The sequence below is a fragment of the Loxodonta africana genome, chromosome 3 (genome assembly GCF_030014295.1).
Source record: "Loxodonta africana isolate mLoxAfr1 chromosome 3, mLoxAfr1.hap2, whole genome shotgun sequence".
In the NCBI taxonomy this organism is placed as follows: Eukaryota; Metazoa; Chordata; class Mammalia; order Proboscidea; family Elephantidae; genus Loxodonta; species Loxodonta africana.
In genome coordinates this window covers 42,196,069-42,215,693 of record NC_087344.1, presented here as the reverse complement: position 1 = coordinate 42,215,693, position 19,625 = coordinate 42,196,069, and the positions used below count along the sequence as shown (strand labels likewise).

Genomic DNA, 19,625 nt, shown 5'->3' with positions numbered 1-19,625 from the left:
TTGTATTTCATGTGTGGACATAGTTTTTTTTGCCTCCTTCTGTATGATTTTGGGGGCACTATGCATTCTTGAAGCTAAAAGGAAAAGCGGAAGCAGCAAAATAAATAAATAAATAAACAAACTGAAATGTAGGTGACTATCTTATGGCCCCTTCTCAGAGCAGCTGCGTGAAAGCAAATGGGAGATCTGTCAAGTTCTGAGATGTACAAATTTTGAATGTTTACCTGGATTGGTACTTGCAATAACAGTGACTCCTTTGGGAATTTCCGGAGAGCTGATGGCATCACTGTGCCACTGGGCCATCCAGCTATTAGGTTCTTCGCTTGGAGGGCAATGGATTCTGGAATTCTGTCCCAGCTGAGCCTGCTCATCTCTCTGCAGATGCTCCAGACACTCTGCTAATTTCACATGACCCCTTGACCTGGCAATCCCCAAAGGCAGCCTTCCTAGAGAGTCGGGAATAGAGATGGCCCGACGGTCCCACTTATATAGAACAACAGCAGCTTCCAAGTGCCCAAGGGCACATGCCCACATCTAAAAGACAGGAAGGCAAAACAAGCTTTTCAATAAGAGGTTAGAAACATCTTTGGTTCTTGTCATTGCTGCCAACTGACAAACTGGTCTTGGCTAGCAACCTCGATGACGTCAAAAAACATTAAAACGACAAAGTATCTTTTTTTTCCCCCTATGGGGCAGTTCTACTCTGTCCTATAGGGTTGCTATGAGTTGGAACTGACTCAACGACTATGGGTTTGGTTTTTTGTTTTGACAAAGTACCTCTGATAAGTGTCATATGACAATACAAAAAAAAAACCAAACCCATTGCCATCAAGTCGATTCTGACTCATAGTGACCCTATAGGACAGAGGAGAACTGCCCCACAGAGTTTCCAAGGAGCACCTGCTGGATTCGAACTGCCAACCTTTTGGTTAGCAGCCGTAGCACTTAACCACTATGCCACCAGGGTTTCCCATACGGCAACTGGGGATAACATAGCCCTCTGCCAAACCGGAAAGCTCCGTGGGGGAATAAATGAACACTGCCTTACCAGAGGAGTGCAGGAGAAGTGATCCACATTCAAGGGGTCAACTTCCAGTTCCAAATCAATGCTATCTGCATGCTTTGTGCTGTAAGGGAAAGCACCAGAAATTACTGCACAGCGTATAAAAGGAAATACCAAAACACTATAAAATGTGATAAAACCCCACAAAGATGAAACCAAATTGGGTGTCTAACATCCCTGCTATGATGAAACACAGTCCTGAATTTCATAGAGAGGGTTGGATCCTCCACCTGGCTAGTGGCCTGAAGAAAATGAAAAGCCCAACTTTTCTAAGTTAGTATCTAGTTCAGTATTTCTTGGGTGGGAGTTGATAAAAAAATCCCTTGGAAACTGTCCTCACAGCAAGACCTTTGCTCCCAGGCTATACAGCTTACTGACTGGCCAGGTTTCTCTCCACTCATGGAAATACCCAAGGAGAAGCTGCATGTTGAGGATGACCATGAGTCGTCTGTACCACAGCCTTACCGCCATTTGATGAGGGTCTGGATTAGAGTAGCATAACCCTGGGCAGCAGCCAGGTGTAAGAGGGTCATTCCACGGAAAGTCTTTGAATGGATCAAATGCTTGGACTTTGCCCAGCAGGCTCGGCTCATCATCTTCTCACATACAACCACCACACGGCTCTCAAAGCAGCTCCCCAAAGTCCCAGGCCCGGAAGCACACTGTAAGTAAAAAGTGCCTGTTAGGATCTGACATTTCATACCACAGGATGACTTAAAGGCCCTCCAACAAGCCTGTATTTTGATGTGGGGGAAACAAAGGCTTTATGATTAGCAACTCAAAATGGAAAATACAAAACTGAAAATAAACACCATGAAACAGAAAATAGAGTGTGCCTAGTTTTAGTTCAGTAGCACGTATCTGCAGTGGTGGCACAAGGTAATCCTCCACAACTCCAAGAACATCCGAGTCAATCTATTACAGCTGACACTCTGATTGTGAACTTCATGCTGATCCATCTCAGGAAAAGTATACACTGCTAAAAAAAAAAACGTAAAAAAAAAAAAAAAAACGTGGTTCTAGCCTCCCAGTTGAAGTAAACATTGTGGGTAGTCAATTTCTGTCAGAAAGCAAAGTAGAGTAGCTTTCCTAATGTTGCCGTGTGGGAAATACATCCCTTGCTTCTTCTGAAAGAGAATTAAGTCACTTGCATGTGGATTTTTTTTTTTTTTCTGTAAAGACACATTTAAAAGAATCCAATAATAGTCCAGTCCTTTGTATAAGGTCAAAAGTGCACTGGGAAAAGCATTAGAGATCTTGAAATTTAAGTGTTAGTAATAATAATATAACCTGTGGATCACAACCATCTGTTCCCCAACCAACTGCGGGGAAAGCGCAGGACCAAACAGGGCAGTGTTTTGTTCCATTTGTGCACAAGGTCTCCACAACCTGGGGGTCCGACTCGATGGTAGCTACAGCCACAATAACAATAAAGGCATATAGGAAAGAGAAACTCATTGCTTTTAACCATGTGGCTTTCTTCCCTTGGATCAGCTTTAAACGAAGAAAAACAAAATCAAAGTTGATAACCGGAACAGCTTACTTGAGGCTTTGGGATAGTAGTTCTAGGCTTAACCCCACCCACCCAGTGCCTAGGCTTAATACTCCACAAATAAATAGCCCGTCTAGCCCAATTCTCATCTCTGGTGTTGGTGCAGAAGTATTTTTTCGCGTAACAAGCCTCATAAAATTCAATTACTACATAAATACTGCTGCTCCTAATTGCTCTTTATTTTTAAATCTAAAAAAAAAAAAAAGCCTCTGAAAATAAAAGGCAGATGATGGATGTCATGTCATCCTCATCAGAGCTGTCAAAACATCTTAAAGGAGCAGAGCTGGGCAAGCGGGCGGTGGCCTGACCTTGACTCTTAAGACCCAGACGGCACCACTTCATATATGCCAATCAGATCATATTCATGGTACATGGAAATCAGCGGGTAGTGAACAAAGAAGGAACTTTTTGTTATTACTTGCATTAAACAAACACAGCTATGGTCTCTATCACGTAATGCAGACACAGCCATTTATCAAAGCCAATTTATATTGATGAAAGAGTATTCAATAGTAATTGATATGGGATCAGGTTATAACAGGCCGGCTGCTCATATGCCACCTTTGTTAGTGAAAGGAAAAGAATGTTATGGGAATCTCTTAATTCAACCATTTTATATCATGCAATGATTACTACTGCTCTAAAACTTAGTAGTATCAGGTAAAAGAGAAGCCTATCTTACCCTTAATAATGTTTTACTGTGTGCCAAGCCTTTTTCCACTGATTTCTGAGGACAGGGGAGAAGAAGAAAATTCTAAAAAAAGGAGTTTAGGTTTTGGGTATGGTATACTATTCTTTGTTTTCACCTATTATTACTATTAAAAATATTGCTAATACTTGATATTCATAAGGATCAAAAAATGCTCACTTAAAATACGTAACTGTTCAAAGGAAGTCGTCATTCATCTTGAAGAGGAGGAGGGGGAATTACTTGAGCTTTTTAGGCAACAATTCAATAGTGGAGTTAAGACTCATCACCCATCCCTTTATGTCTAGGGTCTGTTGGAAAATAATTTCTGCTACGAGACTTTCTCAAAATGAAGTCCCTTAATGAAATTTACATAAAGCCACCAAAACTAATGGGACTCTATAAAATATTTGGTCATTTCCCTGTACTTGGCAATCAATATAACACATTCTTGGTGGTATTCATGGAGAAGCATGTGTGAAAGATGATACAATGCATTCTGTCATTCTACCCTGGATAATTACAGAAACTGTTTCTCTGGGCCCTTTTCCTATTGATCTTCTTGAGCTTAAAAGGCTTATGAATTACTTAATTCAATTATGCTTTATATTTATACTTAAAATAGGGATAAAATACACAAAGTAGAAAGATTCAGTTTAATTCTGTATTCTAGCACATCTGGGTCACCATTTAGCCTGTACTTTTTATTTTTAATTGGGTGTCCTCAACTCCCACTGCCAGGTAACAGTCGTGAAATCTGAGATCGATAAAAATAACTCAAGGATTACCTATAACCAAACCCACTGCCATCAAGTCGATTCCTTTCAGTTGGCAGGCAACCGCTTAACCATTGTGTCACAAGGGGTCCTACTCAAGGGTTACCTGTACCCACTGCCGTTGACACGATTCTGACTCATAGCGACCCATAGGACAGAGTAGAACTGCCCTATAACTTTTCCAAGGAGCGCCTGGTGGATTTGAACTGCCAACCTTTTGGTTAGCAGCTGTAGTTCTTAACCACTATGCAACCAGGGTTTCCACTCAAGAATTAAAAAAAAAAACAAAGCAAAACTCAAGCAACCATTAATAAAGGTAAACAATTGAGAAGGCCCACGTTCCAAGGCTCCTTTCATATTATATAAGGATTATAATACTTAGAAGCATAGATACTGTAGAGTACTACCTTGGATTTTTTGTCTAAATCAGGAAACGACAGCAGCAGCAGAGAAGGGACTTGTGATCACTGCCTCACCACTGAATCCAAACATTCAACAACAATGAGAGATGATTATCAACACAGACTCTTACCTGAGCTTGACTTGCTCCATTCCCACTCCCGCTGCCACCTCCACTGCTACCTCCTCCTCCAGCCCCCTGCTTGTGCTGCTGGGATCCCGTCATCTCAGCCATCCTCCTTTCCATCTGCTCCAGTCGTTCTAGGATGGACATCCTGAACTGGTTATCTAGGGCAGAACAGGAGTAAGAGTGAGGCTGGGTTCCAGAAGAAGAGCAGTTAACATATGGCCTATTCAAGCTTGCAGGATGGGCATCCAAGAAGAACTGTCATTAACTTAACTAAGTCACAGAGCCTTGTCCCGGCCAGGTCCCTCCAGCATGGTAGTGAGTCCATCACCTCACATAAGATCGTAGCATCTACAGTTGCCCAAAGTTCTTGGCCAAGGGAACGGATAACTCCTTTTTGTCAAAGATCTGTTTCAGGTTCTTGGCACCCCACTTCTTTGCCAAATTCCCCAATGGCAATATTGAAGAGATGTGGTAGATGGGTTCGTACAGTGATCAATTTCATTTAAATCAATGGAAAAAAGCAATTATAGTAGGAGAGAAGGATATTAGTTAAAAAGAAGATAAATAGTATATGTTTTACCCAAACACCAAGTATTTACAAAAACAAACAAACAAAAAAGATTCAGGCTCTAGCTGTATCATTCACTGTCTGAAATCCTCACACATTTCTTTTTATATGTCACTCATCTTTTCAGAAAGAAACACAAATAGGTATCTCACATCTACATGAGAACACCATCAGGATGTTATTGTTGGAGTTAGATTGTAAGTCAAGGAGAAAATGTGATTCTATGCTTCTTTACTGAGATTAGAATATATACATATATCCACATTCATGTATTTGTACCCACATGCACACACACATATATTAGAGTTAATAAAACAAACAAAAAACAAACCTGTTGCCGTCAAGTCGATTCCAAAACATAGCAACCCTATAGGACAGAGTAGAACTGCCCCATAGAGTTTCTAAGGAGCGCCTGGTGGGTCTGAACCGACAATCCTTTGGTTAGTGGCCGTAGCACTTAACCACTATGCCACCAGGGTTTCCATATTAGAGTTAGGTTACATATACATGTAAATGAAAGGAGCTACAGTCATTACTAGAGCCCTGGTGGCACAGTGGTTAAGAGCTATGGCTGCTAACCAAAGGCCAGCAGTTCAAATTCATCAGCTGCTCCTTGGAAACCCTATGGGGCAATTCTACTCTGTCCTATAGGGTCGCTATGAGTTGGAATCAATTCAATGGCAACAGGTTTGGGTTTTTAAGTCATTATTAAAATCACCACTTACATTCATTCAACAAATTTTAATAAATGCTGTGCCAGATATTTACCAGTGAGCATGACAGAAAATGCCTCTTTCTGCTATAGTGCAGTCAGATCATAAGGGAAGAAGGCAGGATAACATGAAAAGGAGTGACTGCGGTTAGGAATGGTAGAATTTTGACAAGTCATGAAAGGTGACACGTGTTTGACCAAAAAGATGAGGAGTCAGGCATTCTGGGCAAGGTAATAGCAAATGCAAAGGCCCTGGGGCAGGACATTCAAGGAGGAGAACGCTCTGTGGCTGAACTGTAATGAGGGGAGTGGGAGAAGATGAAGTTGGAGAGGCGGGCAGGGACCAATAGTGATAGCTGTTAAGAACTCTGGAGCCAGACGTACAGGTTTAAATCATGCCTTTTTTACTGGGTAGGTCATATGCTAGCTGTATAACTTTGAACAAGTACCCTTTTGATGCCTCAGTTTCTTTAACTCCTAAGTAGGGATAGTAACTGTGCTTACCTCAGAAGGTTGCTGTGAGAATTAAATACGTAAATGCTCAGAGCTTGGTAAGTTCTGGGTAAGTGTGATAGCTGTCATCATCATCATCATCTCCAGGCAAAAGAACTAAAAGACTTTATAAATCAGTTAGGAGTCCCTGGATGGTGCAAATGGTTAATGTGCTCAGCTGCTAACCAAAGGTTAGCAGTTCAAGTCCACCCACAGGTGCCTTGGAAGAAAGGCCTGGTGATTTACTTCTGACAAATCAGCCACTGAAAACCCTAGAAAGCACGAGTCTATTCTAACACACATGGGATCACTGTGAGTCAGAACTGACTTGATGGCAACTGATGGTACTGGTAGAAACTGGCTGAACAGCTGTGGTAACACAAATCTCACTCAAATTGATAATGGCAAAACTATATTCAAAATACAGCCATTTGAGTCATGAAAAGGAATAATCTAGAAAAGTAGTATTTTATCAGCATTCCTTATTAACCTGACTATAAATTCTAAGACTAGTGAGCAAAGCTTATTAATTCTACAGGTGCTAGTATTCTACATGAAATAAAATAGGCAGAGCTAACACTTCTAGAACACTTTGTATAGGCCAGGCACCACCTAATTGCTTTACATATATTAGCAAATATACTCTTCGCAACAACCATGTCAGGTAGGTACTGTTATCCCCATTTTATAGGTGAGAAAACAGAGACATGAGAAGGTAATTAACTTGTCTGGCTCTAGAGAGCTGGAGCCCAACCACCATATGATAACGGGAAGGAAAAGTAGAGCAAGGTATGGGAAGAGAAGAAGCACAAGCACTGGCCAGTTTTGCCCTTAGGAAGATAACATTCTTACTCTCCAGAAAGCTCAGCTATAATAAAAAGATAGTAAATACTTGTTTGACAGGAAATTTTTCAATACTGACTTAATATTATCAAACCACTAAAGCAAGAGGAGGAAGACTGCTTCTCAAGAATCACAATATTTTCTAACAAGCTATTTCCAGAAACATTAAAAGAAAAATTCTTCATCTTTTAAAGTGGAAAATAACATCTTTGTTCCAACGTCACACGTACAGACAGATACAGTCAACATTTGAGGAGCAAGCTGCGAAGCATCTTCACTCCCAGTCACCAGTGGGGAGGTACCCCTCATACATACTGTACGTGGAGATCTTCATTCTGTGACCACTAGTAAAACCCAGTGCCGTTGAGCACTAGTAGGGAACACAAAATGACTACAGAGGTGTCACTAGTACCCCTACTCCGGACTCCGCGCCCTGTCCTTTATAAAATGGAAAGCCTTGCAGAAGGTAGGACTCTGTCACTTGAAGGCAGCTGAAGACTAAGGCGTTTACCTTTCATTTACAGTGAGATTCAAAGCAGCCTCGCGGTTATCCTTTGTGGCACCTCTGTCAATTCTCCCTGCTTATTCCTAACAATATTAAGTCAGACAACCACTGATCTCTCAACCCACTCGAAGGTACTCATGTGTCCCACTGAAATGGTCTGGCTTCATTTTAAACTTCTATAGCCATCGGCTTATTATTTCTTTGGCAAGCCTACAGATTTGGCTCCTATTAAATGAGTTTTCAGTATTCGTATCACTTGTTTCTGATCCCTCTGGTGCCCACTGGCCGTGGCTGAGATGAACATTCCATGTCATGAGAAGGGGCGGGCCAGCCTGGAAGCGCTCCTCCCTGGGCTGCCAGTGCACTGTCTGTCAGGCGGCTTTGTTCTGGCGGTGCTGCAGTGTGCTGCAGTGTAGTGCGCCTGTCATCCTCCCGCCCCCAGGCCAGCGGTGGACACTGCAGAGACAGACTCCTCCCTGACATCCCCGAGCCAGGCCCTGCCCACGGCATCCCCAGGTTCAAACACTGCAACAGTGGACTGATCTGGCATCTGCCGCAGAGGTGCTGGGCTTTGTTTCCTGTCTGCAATGTTAAGCACCGCTCCCTGTTGCTATGCGGTTCCCTCTCTCGTGTTACTAAGCTGCTCTGAGAAGCACTTCACGTAGATACTCAGAAGCAATTATTTGCCTCTTAACAAAATTATATCATGTGTAACAGCATCTCTCACGGCTCTCAATTCTAAACAGGGAGAGCAGTGATAACTGAAATAAGAGAACAATCACAAATGGAAATGCTAGAGCCAGCATCCCGGAGAGAGCAGGTCTGTGGTGCTGTGCTGATCAAGGATCAAAGTGATTCTGCTCCCTTCTCTCCCCTTTGAGCAAGGCCAGAGTATAGCTCCTCTGTTGGTGGCTTATTCGGATGCATAAAACGATAGGTGTTCACACTGCCATTACTGCAAAGTCAAAAGCAACAACTTTATGCTTGTTTTGGCTTTACAGCTTTACCATGATAAAACACTTCTGTAACCTTGAAAACATTATGCAGACTGAAAATAGTCAATCACAAAAGGACAAAGATTATATGACTTTGCTAATATCAAACACCTACAATAGGCAAATACATAGAGATTAGAGTTTAGGGGGCAGGAGGGATGGGCAATGGGTAATCACTACGCAGGTAGCATCGAGTTTTTGTTTATGGGGATGGAAAATTTGGCAACTGAAACTGGTGATGATTGCTGGTGATGACTGCCCAACATGACCGATATAATTGGTTTTATTGAATTGTACACAGAAAAATATTAAACTGGCAAATGATGTGTTTTATGTATTTTTACAATTAAAAAAAAATTATTGTAAAATACTTGGCAAATTCAGAGCTATGTATCTCCTTAATTGCATACTGTGTGGGATTGCGGGGATAAAGGGAATATAAAAATTTAGAAACATATACACAAAAAAGTTATTTCTGATTCTGTTAAGAATAAAAACATACATTTTAGATATATTTATTCACGCACAGATTTTTTTGAGCACCTACTATGTGGCAGACAATGAGGAGTACCTAGAACAGTAGTGAAAATATCCCTGCTTCATTTAAAAAAAAATTTACTGACCAATAAATAATTTCTGCGGCTGGAATGAGCCCACATTTTTAAATAAATACGGGGTGGGGGTAGATCTAGGGAGCTGATGAATTTGGCCTCAGTTCTCGCCCATGATGTTTCGCAAAGCCAGCAGTGACCTAGCTTTGAGGGATTCCCAACCGAATGTCTTTAGCAGAGTTTGGGTGAAGCAACTGAACTGCTCCATCGATGAGAACACTACTGCACAGAAAAAGGCCCAGAGCCCATGTTTCCACGAGCACACGTAAGAACCAGACGTTGTTAAAAGCCACACAAGACTCCAGAGTTTCCACAAAGAAAGCCCGTCCTTTCTCTAGCTCCTGCCCTGTAGTTCCCAGATTTCAGTTCTTATCCAGAAGCATTGAGCTCTATTTGTCTCACTGAAAGAACAAGTTACTGCTTCATCACTGAAAGATACTCCCTATTTGCCAAAGTAAGTGAACTCCGGACAAGGGGTACAGAGCAGAGACGCACAGAGGTCTGTTCTTGGTGACAGGTGTCGGCCCTCTGTTGGGTATGTGAGGACAACAAACAAGCAGTGCGGAGATAAACACAATCATCCTAAGTGCTTTGCCTGAGAAAACAAAAACTTAAAATAGTATTTTCACACATACATGCTTCGCTCAAAAACAGTATAAAAGATTCACTTAATAAGAGTCCCAGAGGTATCAATACAAAGTTCACTAAACTTTGTTGCAATGATATCCTGGTTTCAAATGAAAAAAAATGGTAGAACTTTTGTGGCTACAACAAAAGGCTATAAATGTAGTTTATACACTGCAGGGGGTTGTATATGTGAAAATTAGACTTAGAATTTCACTGAGCTGTGAGCGCTAACCTCTTCAGTGCAACTGGAAGCTCTCTGAAGGGCAGTGGTAATAGGCAAAACCAAAGGCAAACTCTTGTTTTAGGCGGAGGTTCTCCAGCTCTGAAGCCTCCCTGGATAAACCACATGGGACCCCGGGACCTAAAGACTGAGGCATATGTCTGCCTGGAACTTGAGGTGTGAGTCTAGGCATCCCTTCCTGTGGCACAGGGCTTGCCCCTGCTGTATGCCGTATGCTACCCCGGATTGACACCTTCTGCTCATCTCAGGTATTCCTCTGGACCATTGGTTCTCAGACTTTAGCAGACATCAAAATCACCTAGAAGGCTTAGTAAAACACAGATTATTTTTGTTAGGTGCCCCACTTTCAGAGTTTTTGACTCAATGGGTTAGAAACTACATTTCTAACACCTTTCCTGCTGGTCTGGGGTCACATTTTAAGAACCTCTGCTCTAGACCCCTGCCTGTTTCCACAAGGGGAAGAATGAATCCTCTCTCTTCACCCCAGTGGAATGATCCAAGAACCACCTGCTTGAACAGAAGCAGAGATTCCTACCCAACATGGACACATGAGAACTGCATCATCCACACTAGCTCCATCAACCATCACTGGGTACACACTCTCTCCTCAAGCACACAGCCAATCGAGATCTGCCAACACTTGAAAACTATTTTAAATCCACCCACTGCACTGCTCTCTACAACAACCATTCCCATCACATCTTACCTCTTTTGGTACTTTCTTCTTCCCTCAGCTGACTAAATGGCATGTCTGTTTTTGCCTTATTTCTCTTTAAAGCAGCCGTTGACACGTGTGGTTTCAGGGAACGAGGAAGAATACTTTCATCTATCATGCAGCAGTTCTGTCCCACTAAATTCAAGATGGAGCCCTGGTGGCACAGTGGTTTAGAGCTCAGCTGCTAACGAAAAAGTCGGCAGTTCGAATCTACCAGCCGCTCCTTGGAAACCCGATGGGGCATTTCTACTCTATCCTACAGGGTTGCTATGAGTCAGAATCGACCCGACTGCAATGTTTTTGTTTTTTTTAATATTCAAGACATGTGCACACATACCTGCACCCCAGACAAAAAGAAAAAACTGACAGCTTTTGCAGCAACAGACTGGTTCATGATTCACTAAAAGCTTCTCTTCACGAGGCCCTTCTACCTGTACCCCCTTCTTTTTGTGGAAGTAACATTTTTAGACTGGCAGCTATAACAGAAAGAACAGTGGGGTAGGCACAACAGCTCCAGGTTTAATCCTGTCATTGTGTGACTTTGGAAAAATAATGGACACTCTGCATGTCAATTTTCTCATCTGTAAAATGGGGATATTAATCTCTCTCTTATTGTTCCTTTTGAGGATGAAGTAAACTAATATGTGAAATCTTCTTAAGTGGTAAGAATCTCTTAAGTCTGAGCTATTATTAAACATGGGCTTTCTACTCAGCCATAGTTATGGAGGCCTTTTTAAAAATAAACATTTTTTACTTTTGAATAATTTTAGATCTAGATAAAAGTTGCAAAGATGGTACAGTTCTCATATTCTTTCACTAGTTTCCCTAATATTAACATCTTACATAACCACCAAACATTTGTCAAAACTAAGAAATGAACAACCACCATCACCCATTACTACTACCAGCTAAACTACAGACTTGAATTGGATTGCACCAGTTTGCCCACTAATGTCCTATTGCTGTTCTAGGATCCAATCCAGGATATGGCACTTAGCTGTCAAGTATCCTTAGTCTCCTCCAATCTATGACACCTTCATGACTTCAACAGTTTTCAACAGTTACTGGTCAGGTATTAGAAACCCTGGTGGCTTGGTGGTTAAGAGCTACAGCTGCTATTTTGTAGAATGTCTCTCCACTTAGGTTTGTCAGATGTTTTCTCATGATTACACCGGGGTTATGGATTTTTAGGAAGAGTATCACAGACTTAAAGTACCCTTCTCATCACATAATACTAGGAAGTGTATGATGATATAGCTGGTGATGTTAACCTTGGTCATTTGGCTAAGGTAGTGTCTGCCAGGGTTCTCTATTATAAAGTTACTAGTTTTCTTTTTCCGTACTCTCTTCTTCAAGTCCACCAGGAGCTCCTTGGAAACTCTATGGGGCCGTTCTACTCTGTTATATAGGGTCACTATGAGTCGGAAACGACTTGGCGGCAATGGGTTTGGTTTTTTCTTGGTTTTATTCTTTGGAGGCAAGTCACTAAGTCCAGCCCATACTCAAAAAAAAAGGGGGGGGGGGAGGGAAATTAAGCTCTACTTCATGGATGGAGGAATACCTACATATATTATTTGTAAGGAAGATTTGTCCTTCTCCATTTATTTATTTAGCCAATCATTTATATATACATTATACTTTGGGTTATAATCCAGTATTATGATATTCATTTTGTTGCTCACATTGTTCCAGCTTTGGCCTTTGGGAGCTATGTCAGGCTGACTTCTATGTCCCTTTGACATGCTCTCATAATTCTGTCTTCTTTTTTTGACAACTTCCTTATTTTCTGGCATTACAAGATATATAAGGTTCATCCTTTATTTTCCTCGTCCTAGCCCTAAAATCAGCTATTTCTTCAAGGAGTCCTGGTTTCTTTTATTGAAGAAGGGTATTTAGAGACCAAGATCTGGATGCTGGATGTACTCCTTACTACTGGGGTCCCTCTCAGTGGACAGAGCTAGCAGGTATACATATATATACACATATATACACACACATATATAAAAAAACCAAAAACCGAACCCGTTGCCGTCGAGTCAATTTCAACTCATAGCGACCCTATAGGACAGAGCAGAACTGCCCCAGAGAGTTTCCAAGGAGCGCCTGGTAGATTCAAACTGCCGACCTTTTGGTTAGCAGCCGTAGCTCTTAACCACTATGCCACCAGGGTTTCCCACACATATATGAAATAACCCAATATACACACATATCTATAATTATTTCTGTATCTATTTATCTCTATATACATTAAAATAAACATTAGTTCATATCAGGGCTTTGAACTGGTTTGTTCTGGTTCGAACCCCTGCTGAAAATTTGCGTTTCTAACAAGTTCCCAGGTGACACTAATGCTGCTGGTTAGGTTAATTACTAGAAGAGCCAAAACCAAAAACCAAATCTGTTGCCGTGGAGTCAATTCCAACTCACTGCAACCCTACAGGACAGAGCAGAACTGCCCCCATAGGGTTTCCGAGGAGCAGCTGGTAGATTTGAATTGCCAATCTTTTTTCAGTTAGCAGCCATAGCTTTTAACCACTGTGCCACCAGGGCTCCACTAGAAGAGGAGGAGTTCTCAAAACTTATTATACATAAGAATCGCTTGCGGATCTTGTTAAACTACAGTTTCTCTAATACAGCACTAGGGTTCATTCTAGGCTTCTAGGAGAGGCATTTTAAACACGGATAAAATGATGGTGAATGTACCTATGTGTTACACAGATATAATAAACCAACACGGTAAATGCTGAAAAGAAATCTTTGACATATTAAACTCCAAGAAAAGACACCTATAGCCCTCTTTCTGTTATCTCAAAAGTATAACAGGGTCAAGCATAGTAATCAACTATCTTGTCATACTCCAGGTTCTTAGTTTTCCAAAGATACTAGAAAACACGTACAAAGAAATTATACTCATGATTCCAGAAACAGCTTTGAATATTACCAAGATCAAAAAAAAAAAAAAAAAATTTCCAAACACCACTGGCCCAAGAGTCAGTGAATGGTCAGTCAGGGCTTCACATCCCCTCTCCTGTGCCACTGCCCCGCCTGAGCCTCTCCTTTAGGGCTGTGACCTACGGCATCACACAGCACAGCAGCGGTCATGGACCATCTTTTCATCTCCCTTTCATGGGGATTCCTAACTCTCAAAGGGACTCATTTTAAAACCTCCCAAGTTAACATTCATCTAAATTGCAAAATTCCTAAGCAATACAAAACTTTCTTTTTTTTGAGATGTTTTAAAGAATTTTATTTTTTTGTGCTTTAAGTGAATGTTTACAGTTCAAGTTAGTTTCTCATACAAAAATTCATATATACATTGTTATGTGGCCCTACTTGCTCTGCCTATAATGTGCCAACACACTCCTCATTTCCACCCCCGATTTCCCATGTCCATTCAACCAGCTCTGTCCCCCTCTGCCTTCTCATCTTGCTGGCGAACAGGAGCTGCCCATTTAGTTTAATGTATTTAATTTTTTTTTTTTTTTTACTTGAGCTAAGAAGCACTCTCTTTACGGCTATTATTTTATGTTTTAGAGTCCAGTCTAATCTTTGTCTGAAGAGTGGGCTTTGGGAATGGTTTTAGTTCTGGGCCAACAGAGAGTCCAGCTGCCATCTCTTCTGGGGTCCCTCCAGTCTCAGATGATTAAGTCTGGTCTTTCTACTAGAATTTGATTTCTACGCCCCACTTTTCTCCTGCTCCATCAGGGACCCTCTGTGTGTTCCCTATCAGGGGTGTCACTGGTGGTAGCCGGGTACCATCTAGTTCTTCTGGTCTCAGACTGATGGGGTCTCTGGTTTATGTGGCGCTTTCTGTCTCTTGAGGTAATATTTTCACTGTGTCTTTGGTGTTTTCATTCTCCTTTGCTCCAGGTGGGTCGGGACCAACTGATACATCTTAGATGGCTGCTCACTAGCTTTTACAACCCCAGATGCCACTCACCAAAGTGGGATGCAGAACATTTTCTTAATAAACTTTGTTATGCCAATTGACAAAGAAGTCCCCTGAAACTATGGTCCCCAGACCCTTGCCCCGGCTACTCTGTCCCTTGAAGTGTTTGGTTGTATTCAGGACACTTCTTAGCTTTCAGTTTAGTCCAGTTGTGCTGACTTCCCCCGCCAATACAAAACTTTTAAAGATAGAAAAAACTTCATGACATCACACACCCACAGTACGTTCTAACCTCAGCAGGTTTCAGATTTGTGGCTTCGAGAGTCGAAAACACCAAACATTTGGGTATTTAAGCATCAAAGCATCTGTACTGGGAAACTAACTACTAGCCCGACTTCTCATGCCCTCAGTTCTCGGCTGTACCTAGTTTCACCTAGATTGTGTACAACCACCTTAAATCTTGGAACCTAATTAATTTTCATGGCTGTGTTGACCAATACAGCATAAGGCAACTGCTGACATTATATCAGATAATCTAGTTTAAAAAATTAAATCCCTCCCCTTTGACCTACAAAATAAAGTTTAAACTCTTTGGCATGACACAGAATGCTCCTTACCACCTGTCCCCCAGGTCACTTTTCCAGGGTTCTCTCATCACTAATGGTTCTCCAAAACCACCAGAAATTTTCCACGCCTTTGGGCCTTGGCTAATGCCCTTTCCCGCCTTTTCCACATCCACCTGGTAAGCTTTCATTCTTTAAAGGCTCAAACATAGCCTTCCTTATTACTACTAACAGCAGCTACAGCAGGCTACACATTCTACATGTATTATTTCTAGTCCTCAAAATAACTCTCAAAGAAAGGCTTTCCTCTTTACTTTACAAATGAGGATGCTGAGACTCAGAAAACGTCTTACTTACTCCAGGTCATATTGCTTGTAAGTATCGGGGAGGCATTTGGAGTCAATATTTTCACGCTCTTTTAGGCTCTTGCTCTGATTGGCTTTCCTGTCAGCTCCGGCTGAGTCTGACTCATGCTGACCCCATGTGTTTAAGAATAAAACTGCAGTCCACAGGGTTTTCAATGGTTATGATCTTTCAGAAGAGATCACCAGCCCTTTCTTCTGAGGCGCCTCTGAGTAGATTCAAACCACCAACCTTTCAGTTGGCAGCTGAACACTTAACTATTTGTACCACCCGGGGACTCCTAGGGCAGGGATTTGAATACAGGCTGGACTATGTTCTTTACATTATGCCCAATAAATTTTCCATGTTTTGCCCTGTATCAAAATAGTACTTAGAAAATGAATGCATAGTTATTTGCCTACATGTGTCATTCCTACCAAAGTCTAAGCTATGAGCTTTCTGAAAGCAGAGATTGTATCTTACATTTCTGGCACTGGATATGGGGTGGGTGCTCAGTCAATGGAAAGGAATATTATTTTCTAATTTAAGCTTCTTCTAGAAGCCAATTTATGGATGAGGTCATCCAAGCTCCAGGGCAAGGACTCTTGAGCAACCTCCCCTCTCCTCAATGGACTTCAGGCAGGTTATGCACCAATTAGCAGCTTTATCACCTCTGCCGGTGGAGAAATAAAATGCTCAAAATGATCAAAACCCAATGGAGCTGACTTGAAAAGCACTATAAGTTTACTTGGCTGGCTGCCATTTCCTTTCAGCTCAGGTAAGGAAATTATGTTGGTGTAAAGCTCTGGCAGAAAAGCTCTGAAGAATATCTGACTTCTTCACAGACACAAACTGGAACTTCACAGCCATGCTCCTTTTCTTTAGCCACTGTGCTTCCCGTTAAAAGTACTGACCCCCCAGTTTTCAGACATTCTCCTTTTCATGAGCCAAATGGAATATATGGAATACATATGATTGGCAGCCCACCTTAATTAAAGGAGTTACTATAATTACTTCCAAAGTGTTTAACAAGTCAGTCAGGTTAAGGGGTTGTGCAAACATGAAATTTTAATTGTGTTAAACAGAAGAAACCTTTCGTATAGCAGCCTCAGAACGTGGGCTTGGATTTGAACACCCGAAAATGGGCTAATGAGTATCTGCAAACATGAGAACTTATTATTACAATTGCTCAGTCTGCGCCACCTCAGGTCTTGGTGCCAGAGTAGAAGAAAAAGTTTTGCCTTGGCAGGTAAATGAATGAAGGAGCAACCATCAAATACCATCTGCTATTTTAAAACGCGTTATTTGTAGCTCAAGTGCACATGTGCCCTCCTGTTGCTATTTGGACCAGGAACGAGAGGCCATCTCTCATTCCATTTACAGCCCTTGGCTGTGCTGGCAGGAGGAGCTGATGAAGCAAAAGGAGGCATGACTTGAACTATTTCTGTAGAGAACTGTAATTGCTGCTTAGAAAGTCTCCTAAATTTTTTAGGAAGCTTAGAAAGATGGGGACAATGAAGTCACTTAATTCCTTCCCAGAATAAATGGGGCCACTAGAGTACATTAAGCAGCTCCTCCCCAACAAGCCATTTAAGATGTCCAAGTGCAGAGGAAAGGGTAAGGGCCAGGCTGAGATAAGGCACAAGCTGTACACTGGGATTTTCCAAAGCAATAGCTAAATTTAGCTTTAGAAAACTGTCGTACTCCCCTTCTTAAAAACTCCTCAACTCTATGCACCAAAACACGAGGAAAGGAAATCAGCGATGCTCCTTAGCCTTTCTTCATTTGCAGTGATTCCGGACACATATTTCTTCTCTTTGGTCTTTGCTTCACACCACTCCAAAACTCAGTCTTAGACACGTCAAGAAAACAAATTTAGGATGCTGCTAAAGCCGATGGATAATGGTAATTAGGAGATTAAATGCTACAAGGGCAACAAAGCAGATCTACAATTATTTCTCATTTGAAATCTTTCAGTACTAGTGCTAGAGGTGCATGAGGGTGCAAATTTCAAACCTATTCTCAAGGACACTAACGCTTATAATCTACTACCCCAGGAGTAGCTGAAGAGCCCAGCTATATGATAACGCATCACTAAGCATGTAAGAAGAAGCCCTGGTGGTGCAATGGTTAAGTGCTCAACTGCTAACCAAAAGATCAGAGGTTTGAATCCACCAGCTGCTGAGCAGGAGAAAAGACCTGGCGATTTGCTCCCATACGATTTACAGCTGAGGAAATCCCATGGGGCACTTCTACTCCATCACGTAGGATTGCTATGTGTCGGAATTAACTCGATGGCACACAACAACAGCATAGTGTGGTGCACACATTTAACAGTCTTGGCTGCTAACCGAAAGGTTGGAGGTTCGAGTTTACCCAGAGATGCCCCAGAAGAAAGGCCTGATAATAAAATCTATTAAGAAAACATTCTGCATCACACTTTGGAGAGCTGAGTCTAGGGTCTTAAAAGCTAGCAGGCGGCCATCTAAGATGCATCAATAGGTCTCAACCCACCTGGAGCAAAGGAGAATGAAGAACACCAAAGACACAAGGTAATTACGAGCCCAAGAGACAGCAAGGGCCACATAAAGAGACTACGTCAGCCTGAGACCAGAAGAACTAGATTGTGCCCCACCACAACCGATGACTGCCCTGACGGGGAACACAACAGAGAAACCCTGAGGGAGCAGGAGAGCAGTGGGATGAAGACCCCAAATTCTTGTAAAAAGACCAGACTTAATGGTCTGACTGAGACTAGAAGGACCCTGGTGGTCATGGCCCCCAGACCTTCTGTTATCCCAGGACAGGAACCATTCCCAAAGCCAACTCTTCAGACAGAAGAAGATGCTGGTGAAGAATGAGTTTCTTGGATCAAGTAGACACTTGAGACTATGTTGGCATCTCCTACCTGGAGGGGATATGAGAGGGCAGAAGGGGTTAGAAGCTGGCGGAACGCGGAACGTCCACAAAAAGAGAGAGGGGAGGGAAGGAGTGGGCTTTCTCATTAGGAGGAGAGCAGTTAGGAGTATACAGCAAAGTGTACATAAATTTTTGTATGAGAGACTGACTTGATTTGTAAACTTTCACTTAAAGCACATAAAAATTAAAAAAAAAAAAGTCCTGGTGGTCTGCTTCCAAAAAATCAGCCTTGAAAACCTTAAGGAGCACAATTCTACTGATGCACACGGGGTCGCCATGAGTTGGAATAAACTGGATGGCAATTGGTTTAGGCATGTAAGTTGGTTAGTTGCCATCTAGTCTGTTCTGACTCATAGCAACCTTATGTATAACAGAATGAAGCACTGCCAGGTCCTGCACCATCCTTGCAATTGTTGCTGTGTTTGAGCCCATTGTTGCAGCCACTATATCAATCCATCTCATTGAAGGTCTTCCCCTTTTCTGCTGACCCTCTACCACGTATGATGTCTTCTCCAGGGATTGGTCCCTGGAGAAGCATATAATAAAACCCCAAATTATGTAGAAATCAACTTTGTTGTTAAGAAAGATCAACTCCAACTGGAATTAAAGGTAGAAGAACTGCAGCTAACTAGTGTCAGTACAAAAGCAGTAAAGAACACTAACAGTCTGTGCCTATCTTTTAACAACTGACAAAAGAATGGAACGTTTTAAGTTTGCTATATCTCCAAAAAGCAAATTTGGAGGACACTCCCTCAATAATTTTGGCCCACAAGAAAAAGGAATATTATAAGGATGAGTTGAGATGCTCTAAACTAATAATGTTGAAATGAATGAAAAACGGGAAAACATATTACAGCTTACTGGTTTTTTTTTTTTTTTTTTTTTGCTTATGAGCCTTTAAAAGAAAAAGTGCTGTAATGAGACTTATCCAAAAAAACCAAACTCATTGCCATCGAGTTGATTCCAACTCATAGTGACCCTACAGGACAGGGTAG

At 41.8% G+C, this 19,625-nt stretch overlaps 1 protein-coding gene across 1 annotated transcript in view; it reads right to left on the bottom strand.

Annotated features, from left to right (window-relative positions):
* Window positions 1-19,625, bottom strand: part of CAMTA1 (calmodulin binding transcription activator 1) — a 1,094,671-nt gene that overhangs the window by 15,089 nt on the left and 1,059,957 nt on the right. Inside the window, exons 12-15 of the mRNA XM_064281181.1 lie at window positions 4,612-4,766; window positions 1,529-1,725; window positions 1,049-1,127; window positions 225-534 (exon numbers count right to left, since the gene is read on the bottom strand). Of these exons, the coding sequence (XP_064137251.1) occupies window positions 225-534; window positions 1,049-1,127; window positions 1,529-1,725; window positions 4,612-4,766 (741 nt within the window). The remainder of the gene's footprint in view (window positions 1-224; window positions 535-1,048; window positions 1,128-1,528; window positions 1,726-4,611; window positions 4,767-19,625) is intronic.